Raw genomic sequence first — 15,498 nt, forward strand, 5'->3', positions numbered from 1 at the left:
CCCGACATTTGTATTAATGAAATATAAATCAATCTTTGGTATATTTTTTCATATTTTGAGATTGATCGTTTATATATATTTTATTTTTTGTTTTGTTATTGTGTTTATGTTGTTTGATGGAGAAAAAGAAAAGTATTAATGATTTCATTGGATGAGAAGTGGGGGGGGAGGGAGGTGAATATGGAGATGAGTGGTGGGGACGAGAACGGACGTAGAGAAGGGATTATTGTCCATCATCATCATAATAACCATTTTTGCTCTTGCCAAAAGGAATACAAAACCATTTGGCTCAGATTGTTATTGTCCATCTGAGGCACTGATGGTATTTGGCGCTGGCGTTGGCGTTCTTGTTGTTGTTTACTCCGTTTCGTTGTTGTCTCCTTCTGCTGCTCCTAGCTGAGGGATGGATAGATCATTAATCATTTGGATTTTCTCAACATTTTAATGACTTTTTCCCCTACTATTATTATTAAGAGTCTTCTTCTATCCTTACTCGTCGTAAATAATAGAAATGAATAATAATAGAAAAATGGGAAAAAGAGCGTATTTCTTCTTACATTGTATGTATGTAGGTATGGAGAACGTTCATCGGCTCAGAAATCACACAATCTTTTGGTAAATAAAAGATAGTATTTGCATACATATAGGGTGCACAAGCTATTTAAATCCGTATTAACATTCTTTTTTTTTCAAACACAATTTTCTCTCCCACCAATTATCATATTAAAAAATAAATAAAACCAGATTCTGAAAGCTTGATGGATTCTAATTTACTTTATATTATAAAATAATCTCCAGCCTCAATTACAGTCTCGATACGAGGCCAAAAGTGTTAGCAGGCCTTTGCCATTTGGTTCCTTAGCAAATCCTGGAATTCCGACTTATAAGTTATTTTTTGATATTGTAGCATTTTTTTTGATCGATCGCACTGTAAATAAAAAAAAAAAAATCATTGGATTCTGATCTGGCGAGTTGTGAAGCCAAAAGTCCGGTGAGATGAAATCCCCATAATTGTCTTGGGGCCATTTGAAACTTCTTTTTTCCTCTTTTTTTGGTGTGGCATGAAACCGAGTCCTGTTGTTACATCTAAAGGCTCCCACGGAAAACAAAGTCGATCCAGGGGTTCACCTTGATCTCTAACACCCTAAAAGAGGCATCAATGTTGACCCAGAGGTCTTTTGGGGAACAAAATAGATGTCCTGGACTTTAAGCAATTGTTATATTGTCACTCCCGCCGCGGAGTCCAAGGAGGGTTCCATGCTTTTCCCAAAATTTTGGAACAACAAATTCGTGAATTAATTCCATATTTTTCCCTACATGAGCATGTGTGAAGAAGTTGTCTAAAAAAATCACCTGCCCATGTACCCTCGTTAGCCTTAGAAAGTGCACTAAAGTGTCGAGATTGACAGTTTGTGCACCCTGTACGTAGTGCATCAATATTCAAAAAATCTTGGACAAAAGTAAAAAACAAAAGAAGAAGAAGAAAACTCCAATTATTACTTACAACATAATATTTCATAGACATATTTATATCAATTACAGGGTATATATTAAAATTCGTGGTATGAGTTGATACCCAATGATTTTAACAAAAGTTAAGAACCATAATTCGATGTAAGGTACTTATATTCACCCCGATATGGCTCTTTTTGACCATAAAATATATTAATTTTCCATTATTTTATTGTGTTGATCGATTTCGGCCGCTTTCATTGATATTCACGACACACCCAAAGGTAACACAAGAATAATTTGTTGATAAACAGAATGAGGATGATTCGTCTAAGAATACAAATATAATTTAGACTCCATTTTGTGGAAAATAGTTCCAGCTTGCTTATATGTTGATGAACGATATATATAGAATTAGTTTATATAAATTTATCTGAATTATTTTTTCTATTAAACGAAGAATTATCGTCACTTTTTATTAACAAATTATTCTAATTAAGACTTTGAAGGGCCTTCAAACGACCCTTCAAATAACAAACATTCATAATTATAATAAAATAATAATTAAAAATGGATGAAACCCCATATGAAATGAAGGTTATACATAGTAGACAATATCGGTCATTTCAACTCAGTCCTGAAGTTTTCGTACAAAGTCTATAGTTGACCAAAAATATATTACTCTAATGGTGAAATTTATGACGTATAAAATAAATTAATTTTTTTTCTTGATTTTTGTTCAAAATTATTTTATGTGTTATCACAGTGTTAGTCGACTCTGTCCTCTCTAAAAATACTAATACAAGGACTCAAGTCATCATATTATAGATCAATACACTCTCCATTTGTTCTGTTCGTTGTTGCAATAGCAATAATAATCATATTAAATACCTCACGCTTCAAAAATTCTTACATGAAAAAAGGGTTAAAAATGATTCTATTATAGAGCGCACTCTTTCCGGCCGGCTTTTTACGACGGGAAAAAAGAAGACGGGGGGAAGTTTCGTAAAAAAAAGAAGTTTTCGGCAGTTACTCACCGGTCGTCGTGTAGTTTTCGTCCTGTATCTATTTTTCTCCTTTTTGAATAGTAAATAGAGTGAGAATTAAAAGAAGAGCCTCACTCAGCATTTGAACTTTTATAAATATTTATACAGCCTCTATTATTATTTATTGTTGCTTCATCATCACCTTCTCTGTATACTCTGAATAAAAAACATCTTATATACGCTCAACATAATGATCAAGAGGAACCAGCTCTATTCTTGAATACCTTTACTCCTCCATGCATCGGCACAGATTAGGTGAAGATATATCTATTGATTATTTCTATCATGATTGAGGAGGAATCATGACAGTAAATTTGGCTAAAATGGGTAGAAGAAAACAGAATTGTCCTCAAAAAACGGGTAACAACGCTCCAAATGCCCAAAATAACCAAACTCCAGATGAAGGTAAGTCACACACCCCCAATTTCATATTTCATGAATTGAATCCAAGTAAATACTGAGCCTTTGAGTATTTGTGGGACGACTCTACGGAGCTCGACAGGTGTAAATCCTCTCTTTTTTACGAGTTATTATTCCACTCATTTGTAGATTTTTTAATTTAATATTTAATGCTTTAATTGCAACTTATTTTGCGGTTTTAAATTGCCAATATATGTGGTGTTCTTCCCATAATTAAAACACATTAAAAAGAATCAATTTATAGAACAAGAGATGAAAAATAAGTGCAGGGAACTTCCCATTGCTTTGATTTATGACCTAGTCCCTAGGCTCTCATTAATGCCGTTTATACTCTTGTATAAATATATGAGAAGTTATTTATCCTTCTCTCCAGATGGCGCTTATTTATATATATTTTTAAAATAAATGACTTTTATGGGTTCAGTGTCTGGGATTGTATTTTTATTATTTTGATACTTTCAAGAAAAGATATAATCTATGTGTTATAAACTGATTATAGGATCTGAGGAGACCTCTCTGCAAGAGGATAACAATACTCTGGAGTCTGACTCTATGAGCCTCATAAGTGAAAAAGACGCAGGGCCTTCTCTCGACTCTGTTGAGCCACCATCAAGTAGCAGCAATGGGTAAGGAAAATAAATTGAATGTCAAATATGACATCATTTGTTACTTGTTTTCTTTCTTGATTTACATAGGATGGCACCTCCCCCTCCCTTTAGCCTTCACTCTAGCATCGCAAATAGCAACAACGGTACTTCAACCGTTTCGGGAGTTGGAGAAGGAATGGATCCCATGAGTCTATTCAAGAATCCCCTGTTCAATCCTGCTCTTCTCTCTCTAAACCCCTCCCTCTATGCTGTTCAGTTAGCTCATCTACAAGCCGCTCAGCTCCTTAGCCAAGCCTCCTCTTCTTCATCGGATGATTCACCTTTATCACGAAAAAGAAAGATGTTAGAAGATAATGCCCTAGGGGGAACTTCCAAAAGGCCCATGTCACCTAAGGAGTCCCCATTAGACTTAACTAAAGACGTTGCCAAAGGAACATTCTCTCCGGGGAAACTGGATCCCTTTGCTGCAGCAGCTCTTTCTCCCTTTTTTAGCCCATTTCTAGGAGCAAGACCGGAAATGCTCTTACCTGGTACTGGAGCATCTTCTTCTTCAGATAGCAATTCATTCTTTAAAAATAACCCCTTAGAACGCATGTCTGAGATCATTAAGGGGCCTCATCAACCCTCATACTCTCATCAGAACACTTCCAACAATAATAATGTCTTATCCAATCACCATCAACAACACTCACCTTCGTCTTTGCCCTCTGGTGGAGGCACGAATAAAAACACATCTGGACCCCGACACTCTGCTTGGCAATCCCAATGGATCAATAGAGGTCCTGAAAATAGTAAAGACATATTTAAATGTGTTTGGTGCAAGGATGCTTTCTCCTCTTTACAAGATCTCACGGATCACATGAAAGAGACTAAACACTTTGGGCCACAAATTCCTTCATCCTCTCCACCTCAAATCTCTCCAGGACTCAGAGTATCATCTAAATCCACAGGGCATCAAGCTCCTCCTCCACCTACGCCTACACAAACAACTTCCCTTTTGTCAACATCCCCTTCCCCTCTCCTATCCTCGCCAAAAACACGGGATATCCTCAAAGAACAGCTTCCCATGCCTCGAAAACTAGTTAGGGGTCAAGATGTATGGCTTGGGCGGGGTGAGCAGCAAACGAAGGATATTCTCAAATGCATGTGGTGCGGACAAAGCTTTAGGTCCCTTGATCTAATGACTAAGCATATGCAAGAAACAAAACATTATACCAAAGTTATATCCCAAGAGCAACTCTCATCCTGGAAATCTGGAGGAGGGGGTAATGAATCATCTGTCCCTATATCCTCTCCATCTCCTAATTCAGCATCATCATCATCACAACAACATCAACACAATCAGAGTCACGTCAACTCTGTCCTGACATGTAAAGTTTGTGATTCCTCCTTTTCCACTTTACGGGACCTCAGCGATCACATGGTGAAGAATAATCATTATAATGAGTCCAAGAGTGGGCCAAATTCCCGCTCCGTTGTCTCACCTCCACCTCCAAATCTCCCTCCTCCATCCAAGGAAAAAAGAAAAAAGTCTCTTCCAGTGCGCAAACTCCTTGAACTTGAAAGAGCTCAACAGGAATTCATCATCTCTGGTATTAAATCTGATGAAGGGAAAATAACATGCGAGAAATGCAGCGAAAAAATCCCTGTTTCCCTCTTTTCATCTCACATTCATCTTTGTATTGGCTCTGGTCCCTCAGATCTCCTTAGACGTCCCCCATCCTCCTCTGCCGCCTCCTCAACTCCCCCTTCAATTTCTCCTTCGTCCACGAAACAAAATACCGTTGAAGACCATCAGCACGAAAATGAGAGCGATAAGCAACCCAAGTCCATTTTGGGATCCTTAGAAAAAATGGTTCAAAGCAATTTCGGTGCTTCAAAAAAGAAGTCAACTTTGCCTGTGGTAGATGGTAATCTAAGCATTCTTCAGAGATTAGGAATTGATGAAAGCATTCCCACAGACTTCAGCAGACCTAACAATGCTGAAGTACATAATTTTCGTCCAATTCCAAATTTCTTTATGGGAGGAAAATTTGGGACCTCCTCACGTAGTGATTCAAGTGAATGCAGCTCTCCAGATCGATCCAAACTCTCAAACTATCCAGATTCCAAGGAAGAGGAGAGCAAGACTGAGGAAAGAGGAGGAGATCACTCTGGAGGAGGTCATTTTACAAAAAACTCTTTACCCCCCTCTCCGGCTGCATCTCAACGCTCATTTCAAGAGTATGTCAACACGCGAGAGGATGAGGCAGCAACACCGAACTCTCTAGTCGAATCCAAAATGGATGAATCAATTACATCCCATAATGAAAACACATCTTCAGAAGATCCAGGTCGGAAAAAAAATCCTTTGGCTGCTCTCCAAATGCTCTGCGATAAAACAGAGAAGCCAAAATGTAGCTCCTCCTCGCTGAACAATAATGGAGGTCATATGCCTACTGTCACTTCCGCCTCACCTTCTTCCATTCTTCCTGTAGGGACTTCCTCCCTTTATTCAGACCCTGGAGCCATACTCGCATTTTCCTGGGCTTGCAATCAAGCCATTGTAAATGACTCTTTGCTCAAATGTCCCTTTTGTGACACACCTTTTATTTCCAAAGGAGCATACAGGCATCATCTGAGTAAGATGCATTTTGTCAAGGATGAAAAAGGAATTATGGGCTCACCTTTTTACCACCCTGTCTCTAAAGGGCCGGAAAAGAGTCCAAGTCCAAACGAGTCATCCTCAACTTCATCTTCCATGAACAACCTCGTTGCTCCTCCTCCACCTTTGAACAACTCAAACAGTAATCATCACGTTAACAACAACAACAACAGCGCCTCATCCCCTTCCTCATCTAGTGCCAAAGCTGAAAATGCACAATCCAAATTTCAAAAATATTCTCAATTAGCAAAACAATTATCCTGTTCAAGTCAACCCTAATTATTTAAAATGGTCATTCCTTTCAATTTCAGAAGAGAATACCTTCCCCCGTCTCATTTCTGACTCACACTTATACAAACCAGTATTAAATCAAACAACTCCTTCTTATCCCACCTCCTTCAACCCATTAGAACCACCCTAACCCTCCCCCTTTCCCAACCAGAGAGGACAAATACAATATTTAAGAAGAAGCCTCAACTCTTCTTTTTCATGCTTTGTCCTTTCTATTTTCAAACTCTTTTTCTACTAATTATTTTAATCATATTCTAAACACACCACAAACCTCTCCCAGATCCCCCCTCCCTTCCATACACAAGTACACTTGTTTAATTGTTAGATCCTGTTCATACGTACAACTTGTTTGTTTTTAAATCATCATTTATCCTTCGTTTTATTGTCTATCATTATTAAGATGATGCAAATATATATACGTAACACACAAGACGTAATTAATATAATATTATCATTACTTCTACTGAATATTATTTTATTTTCTCCTCGATAGTATCATTATCAATGACTTATACATGTTCCATAATGATAGAATTATATATAAAAATGAATTGTTATGATACAAAATTTTATGAAGAATAAATTTATTATTACTCTACAATATCTTAGAAGGTTCATTAGTCAAAATAACTAGATAGCCAGGGTGTAAATTGTCTGATTTTATTCTATAACCAGGGTTGTAAAAAATATTACTTTTGACGAAAACAAGAGTTTTTGACTGTTGTTGGTATTATTTTTTCTTCAAGAGAGAACATCTTATTACAAAGTCATAGCCAATACATGAAAGACAATGGGTAACTCGGATAATTTTTTGCAGAGTTATAATTGTAGGTTATGTTGGGCACGGAGAAGAATAATATCCATCGTAATTATTTCTGTCAATGAATATGGATTAGGATTTCTGTTGTTTTTTTACCCTGCATTTCATAGTTGCTTGTAGGTAATCTAATGAAACATCCTGACAGCTAAGCATCTCTCCTTTCAAACATTCTTCAAGTTGTTAGTGTTACCACTTTAATATTCGGTGTCTTTTTTGTAAGATAGTAGAGCTCATAATTGTTTACAACAAAATTTTCCCTCAATATTTTGGACACGCATTTTTTAAATAACCTTTTTTTTAGAAAATACATTATTTGATGACTTTTTAATAGAACATTTTTTTTTCATTACCTGAATATACCATATTAATTGCCAGATTATAGATAGTTTTTCTTCATAGTGGGGAGGAGTGGGGCGAACAATTCCCTCCCGTCTCTCACACTATTGCACTCACAATTATAGTTGTTGCCTATTTCTAAGAACTAAAAATTTGTTGTGGTTTCTTTTTGTAAACAAATTTTTCAAAATCAAAGATTTCTGAATTTAAGGTTAGAAATTGAGAAATTTATATATTATTTTAAAGAAAAAAAATGACTGTTTTTGCAGGTGTTTATTTTAAAAAAATGAACAATTTTTCCCGTAATATATATCTCAAATTATATTTTTTTTTTTTTTCTTAAAAAAATGAAGGTTTTTAGCTCTTTTTCTATGGTGTAGTCATCAGTAAGAAATGAAGATTTTTCCACTGCAATGATCCTTCGTAAATATATTTTTTAATATCAACCATGAATTTGAAAAGTCAAAAGTTGGAGGATTCCAAGATTCATAAATCAAATATGATAGGTATGACAAGGCTGTAAATTTTAATAAAATTTTGTATGAAAAAAAAAAAAACTGAACCTGAAAATTAACATTTTAACCCTGACAATTTGTAGAATATTTTGAAGGAGAAGAGCTTAGCTTGCATGAACTTAAATTAAATTAGCTGTGCGATATGTGAGATGAAGGAAAAAGGTACAAATACCAATATCAAGCAAGGAAATAGTCGCAAATCACTTATTTTTTAAACCTCTATTCTACTTTGAGTCCAATAGGGACTTACTCTTATGACCAACACATTGGGAATATTTAAAAAAAATGAAAATCAAGAAGGTCACCTTGACAATCAATATAATGTTTTGGAGGAAAACAGCTTAACTGTCATGTCGTTTGATTGGATCAGCGTCAAGTAGCTGTAACAAGGGAAAAGAGGGAGAAAGATATAAAAGAGGACATTGGGAAGAATCACTTCTATGTCAATCTTCAATTTTAATAAGAGTCCAACAAGGGTTTATCATTTTAGCTCTGCAACTAATTTTATGTCTTTTATGAGGACATACAAATGTTTAATCAGGTTTTGCATATAATTAAATGTATCTGAAAAGGAAATTAACTCCTCAGAAATTAAATAATAATTACGAGAGCATAGGAAATTTATCCTCAGGTTGTCACCTTGTAAAAAACGGACCAGCCAAAAAATACCTTTGATTTTCCTCCTAGAAAGCCCTTCAGCGTTACTCTCCATCATTCCTGAGCAATAATACTCATGGTTTCACGTTATCGTTAGATGGACTCTTCTCTCAAGAATGAAGGAATAATGGAACAGCTTTAAAAAATAAAAATAAATATCATTCAAATTGCCAACAACAACACAGCACGCACGCTGTAAAATGCTAAGGATTTATAACACTAAGTATGCCATTTAATAGCAAAAATATAAGCCAAGAAATAGGGAGCAATTAGTGATTACAGAAGAAAGAAAAAGGCTTTTTCTTAAAACTACAAATCGTATAAATATAAATATATGTATGTATTTAGGAATATATAAGTATTATATAAAAAGACGATTTTTTTGATTTATAACGTAGGGCGTAGATTTATATATATATATTATATAAAACCGTCACATAAACGGACATAAATCAAACATATTTTTTCTCAAAAAAAAAATTATATTTCCATTCATCTAACACTGAGAAATCGGCCATTATATATATATATACATAATATATATGTATAGATATGTATAACGTACATAAATTGCTCTTACAATTCAAACAAAAACAACTACATAATGTGATTAAATAAATGAAAAAAAGTGACGTCATGCTTTAAATGTTGGGTCATTGAATGGATTTTATTGTATGATGCTTCATAGATCAAAAAATGTATAAATTCCGCTCAATATAAGGACATCTGTCCAGATGGAGTTCTCGTGACGGCATCCATGTTGAAGGTGCCATTTTGGAAGCATAAACACCATTATAGTTGGTCCTCCTTTCATTTCTTGAATGAAATGTCTGGGGGACATCTTTGTCTATTTTAGGATAAAATTTCCACTTTTCATTGAGACAAACACTTGAAAGTCTATTTTTTTTTAGATAAAAACTATTTGAGAAAAGAAGACCATAAAATTGAAATTAATTTAATAGGAAAAATTAATTAAAAATATTATTTTTAGAAGAAACAAAAATTCTTCATGTTTGGTTCTAAAATTTTTGAAATAATAACACCCCGCCCCCTGAACCTGATTGGCCACACCTTCATCTTACCTAGAAAACAGAAATTTGGCACTATAGCATAAACAACTAAAGATTTCTACCATACAACATACAACTTTAAAGGAAAAAGTGTAAATATTGCCTTTAATTTGGATGTCATAAGGACTTAAATCTTTATTGTCTATCTCTTCATAACATCTAAGACCCAAAACAGTCAATTTTTATTTTAAAAAAACCACAATTTTTTCCAATTAAAAGCACAAAAAATGGTAATCTACTGCCATATATTTGGATGTGTATTTTAAAAATATATCTCTCAATCAACCAGCTTTATTATATATCAGATTCAAATACATATGTAAGTATTTGTAGGAGTCAAGTACTTACTTTTCTACAATCAATCGATCCGTAATCCAATTAATTATAATAACCATGCTATTTGATGGAAGTTGTATTTTCAGTGTCTATTAGTTTGATATAATTCAAAAGTAACCGTCTTTCCTTATATAAAGTTGTATTTTATTAAGGTGTCTTCTAAAAGATAGATCTATTTTTGACATCCATGGCAATTTCTTGTTAAACAAATAACCACATATGGTAACTCCAACTCCTGGGAGATAGTATATAACCTTTCGATATTGTGATGTCAATCCTTATTTATTCAGTACATTCCAGTCTTAGGAACGGCCCTTTTAGACCTTGGGACCGGTCCTTAATCCTATTTTTCCTTTGGACTATTAGTAGTATAATTGATTAAAAAAAAGAAGAAATAAAGTTATTTGACGTCATAAGTTTTAGGGTTGATATCAACGGCTAAACTGGACAAAACTGCTCTCTTCAGTCTTACATATGGATTGACACAACATAGCTCTTGATATATGTATTTTTGGAGAAGGAGGGGGAGTCATGAATCATCATCAAGCTGATGCAAAAGAAAAATTATGAAGAAATTAAAGACTCATGGATCTTTGATAGGTTAATGTTTCGATCCCCTGACATGGCGATATCCATTAATCCCGTTCGTATATCCACGTTGAAAGTGGATCGTGATCATGGATTCACATCGATAAAAGAGTCTCTTATGTCTATGAACTCTCCTCTGCTTTGTAGTATCCTGGCCTTATCTAATTTATCAATTTGATCTATAAATGACTCTTTATTTTCAATTCAGAGCCAACTGATTATCTTTCTAAGTACTCTATTTCTTACCTAAGCTCACAGAAAGTATACCTCTGTTATAATATATATTTGATTTTTCTTCTAAGACGAGATATCGTTTCTGCCGCAAAAAAAGTATAAATTGAAAAATAGAAATATCTTGTAAAATCCTTTGAAGGGTAATTTGTTTGTTTTTTTAATTTTTAAACCTATTAGATGTAGTTTTGTTAATTTATTTTCTTTTTGAAAAATTTGTTTGTTTTATATTATAAATATATCATATAAACTTGGCGTGGCTTTTGGTTAATTAAATGCTATCTATAGCATGATTAGAAACACTATTTCTGTTGAAAATGATTGACTCTTTCAATCAGGAAATTGACTGCAAATCTGTGGATAGTAAATGGCATTATTTAATTAATCATTTGTCAGACTACAAAAAATTGTAATAAACAAAGCAATTTCCATTTTTTTTAAACACGAAGGGAAAATATGTGTGTAGGATGGATAACTAAGCGGAGAAAAAACACACATTAAGGTAAACAAGATTCCAGTACATCTTTAGGTATTCAAATTGGATCCATCTACAATGTAGTTCTTTCAGTTATTCGAATCTTTTAGATTTAAAAAAACGGATCTAAAAGATTTATATTATGAATTGTAAAATAGTAAATATGTATTAGGGCTTTTTTCTTTAGATATCAGGATCTCGTTTTTTCGTACACGATTGAAAAAAATACAGAATAAAAAACATTTCAAGAAAAATCTAATATTTGATTTTTTCTCAATATAAACTTCCTTTCTACAGTAATTCAATGAAGGAAAAGTTGAGTAAATATTGTAGATTCATTTGAAATCAAGCTTTTAAAGATTTATGTTACTGAGAAAATGACGAAAAATAATGTTCAAGGAAGTATACATATATAATAAACCTACAAATGTATATTAAATTATAACTTCACTTATGTTTGGATATTTAACACTTGGCTTAATTTTTTTTCTTTTTGGTTTCGAAAATATGATATAAATTACATCATTTTTAAAGTATTTATTATATCATCTCAAAATTTAAAAAATGGTTCGTTAAAATAACGTCTAGGAATAGTTTTTCCCGATAAATAAAAAAAATTACCATTTAGGTTTGTAATAGATAAAAACTTGGGAAATATCGGTTTCACGTTGAGATCAAAAAATTTCAGACTACCCTCGTAGATGGGCCCAAAAATTGACCTTGTCCCACGTCCGTTCCTGTATTGGTTTTTAATATACCTCCCGAATTTTAAAACACCCTCTATAAGACATAATTTTTTAATATTGTAATTAAGTACTCAATTTGCCAATGGGGCATGAGAAAAATAAAAAAAAATATATTATCCGCTAGGTGGTGTGACAATCTGTAGCTTTGCAGCGGGTGGGAGGGGGAGGCAATATAAATGAATAAAATGAGTCTCTTTTTCTTCCGCTCTAAGTACAGTTTTAAATTTCAATTTAAAAATAATAATTTAATAAATAAAAGTAGGAAATTAAATTATATGTCTATTTTTTCCCCCCACTCAAACAAAAATAAGTTAGCCACTAACATGCCTCATTCTAGTTTGACGAAAAACTAATATGTAATATGCATCAGAGTGATAGTTGTCATTATTCTTAATTTACGCCTAATTTCCGTATTTATTACATTATATACATTGATGACAACAAACCTGGAGGATATCTATGATGGCGTCATTTAGGGCAATTTGTTCAATAGAACAAGATTTGCATCCCATTCGCACACACCCAAAAACTTTAGAACGACTACTTTCCTACAGAAAAACCTTTTATTATGGTCATTTATCTAAAAAAAGGTGAAATTATAATTCAATACATAGAATTTTTAGATTCCAAATTTTAATTGATTAACAAAAATTAATATGAATTTAAAGATTTAGAAGGAGGCTATATTTTATTTTGATACCAAAAGAGCATTTTCAGACTGAAATTGGAGATGTCCCCATTATACCTTTCATGATAGGTTGTAAAGTGTGACTAACTGAAGGTTAAAACTCTTTCATTCCGTTCATATCATTCCAAAGAGCTTTACAATACTTTACACAAATACCCCATTCTTTTTTACTAATGACAATGAGAAAAATGTAAGGGATTTGTTGTAACCATTTTTTGAGAGTAAAACGACAACTAAAATAATAAGAATGAGATCACTGCATAGAGTAAAAATATCTACTTAAGTAAAAAAAAATAATTATGTAGAGGTCTTTTACCACACTACAACAACATTCCGTCACATATTATATATGGTTTTTTTTTTTAAGTTGGAAAATAAGGGATGTTTTGTTTGAACAAATGGAGCAGATGAATCTAATGACTTTTCTGTTTATACATAAAATATATATGAACATTAGTTCTGTTGATTATGAACAAAGACTTTGTTCGTTGGACAATCACTTGGATATTATTGATCCAATTCATATTTTGAGCAATATAGATACCTTACGACACACAAAAATATTTTTTTTTTAAATTACTTTTTTGATATAAAGATTTTTAGGAAATTCTTTTGTATTCATATCTGATTCTTTATGGTTTGATTTTTTTTGCAAGTAATCATGGATAAAAAGAATAAAATGCTCATTATGAAATATAATCAATAATAATGATGCTTTGATATGCCAAGAGCAACAAACAATATAATGAACTTGATTAATGCTTAGTAAAGCTTTTGTTATAAGTTGATTTGAATAGTTAAAAAATTGATTAGTAGGTATCCATCAATCAATCAAATAATTATTTACTTAAAAATGTATTGTAATTATTCAGCTGAAGTAATTAGTCATTCATGGGAGAGGGGGGGGGGGTATCAGTCCTTATATTGGATTTAAAATCCGTCTCGTACCGCGCCTGTTATTGATCCTTAAAAAGCGTTCACCGTTTTAAAATGTCCTCAGGTTCTGTGCAACGTTTTTTTAAAGTAAAGGAGTCAAGAAACTAATACCAACATTATAAAAACTCATTTGATAATTTTAAATTAGAAATAAGGGGTAAAAAACTCTCGTATATTCAAGGGGGTCTACAAAGTTTTGACTTTGACGTGAAGATGGCAGTAAATTAAAGTTAGTCATATCTATCTAGCTTCTGGTGACAGTTTGTCACTAAATTTTTACCCGTTATGGACGCATTTGTTATATAAAAGTCGTTTGTGTAATTATAAAAATGGACAAAATCGAGTATCAGTCTATAATTTTAGGCTATTTAGCTCCGATTGTTGCGAAAAATAAGTTTGAAGTCTTTATAATAAGACAAAGTGAAATATTATCTCTAAATATATAACTTTTTTGCAAATAAATGATGAAAGATAAATACGAATCAAGAGCCATTGTAAACAGTTATTTTGCAGAGAAAAGTACAGAGTACTATTTGGACGGGTTATAGAGATGGAAGCATCACTGGGTGAAGTGTGTCGAGATACAAGAAGACTATACTGAAAAAAATAAAAACATTAAAAAAATGTCTTGGGTCGTCGTTAGATCGGAAACTTATCAGACCACCCTTGTATATCATCATTTTTGACCGATTTTGATATGACTTGGGACAAAAAAAAAAATATATATTGACAGAGAAAGTGGTCATGTAATTTTGAAAAGTCAAGATAACAGAAAACATAAAAAGTGCATAATCGAGCATAACTCTAATCAGTTCCTATTCTAGTTCCAAATATTAAGTCATACTAAAAAAATTCTAAAATAATTAACCTACACAAATTTGAAAAATGAACAACCTATTAAAAGTTTTAAAAGATTTTTTCCCCTGAATTGTTTTTTTTTTTCATTTTTTTTTTAAAAGAAAATTGTAGAACACACCAAAAAACGTATAATCCTCTTATTGGTAAAAAAAAACTTACTATGTAACATGGCTAAAATTGTCAACATACGTTAGGATCATGTGATCAACATAATTAAGGAACATATTATATAATCACGTTTTGATAATTGTATAGGGATGTTAAAAAAATGGGTATTTGGTTTGTCTTAAAGAACCTGTAACTTCATTTTTATATTCATTCAAAAGTATATTGAAGGAGAGGATAAAGAACCAAATAACTTCACCTACCTTATAAGGTTTGAGGCTTATCAAAAATTCATGAAGAGCCAAAAGTACTTAAAAAAAACATTCAAGGCCCTCTGATTTCTGATTACACATGGTGGATAAACAAATTACGAATTCGATGGGTGAAAAAAAGGGTACTTGTTTTTGCTATCTTTATTAGGAGAAAAAAGGTGATGGGGTTAATTTATTCCGGAAGTGCCCTTATTCACAAAATAGAACAATGAGACTTCGACAAAATTTGGAAATTGCTGATAAGGGGGATATTTATATGCTGTTGGACTTAACGAGAGCTAATATTATTACAATGTGCTTATAATTTATATACTTTTATCTCTTGACAAGAAATCAAAAGCTCTGGAAGAAAGTTTTATTTGACTAATAATGGTCTATTTAAAATAATACACTCCTTTGCGATA

General features: G+C 32.9%; 1 protein-coding gene across 1 annotated transcript; it reads left to right on the forward strand.

Annotated features, from left to right (window-relative positions):
• The first annotated feature begins 2,467 nt into the window (after window positions 1–2,467).
• Window positions 2,468–7,062, forward strand: LOC121113666 (protein tiptop). Its single transcript, XM_040707507.2, has 3 exons — window positions 2,468–2,903; window positions 3,418–3,544; window positions 3,614–7,062. The coding sequence occupies exons 1-3, from the start codon at window positions 2,801–2,803 to the stop codon at window positions 6,447–6,449; spliced, it is 3,066 nt and encodes a 1,021-aa protein (XP_040563441.1). The 5' UTR covers window positions 2,468–2,800; the 3' UTR covers window positions 6,450–7,062.
• The last annotated feature ends 8,436 nt before the right edge of the window (window positions 7,063–15,498 follow it).

This window comes from Lepeophtheirus salmonis, chromosome 2, assembly GCF_016086655.4.
Source record: "Lepeophtheirus salmonis chromosome 2, UVic_Lsal_1.4, whole genome shotgun sequence".
Classification (NCBI taxonomy): domain Eukaryota; kingdom Metazoa; phylum Arthropoda; class Copepoda; order Siphonostomatoida; family Caligidae; genus Lepeophtheirus; species Lepeophtheirus salmonis.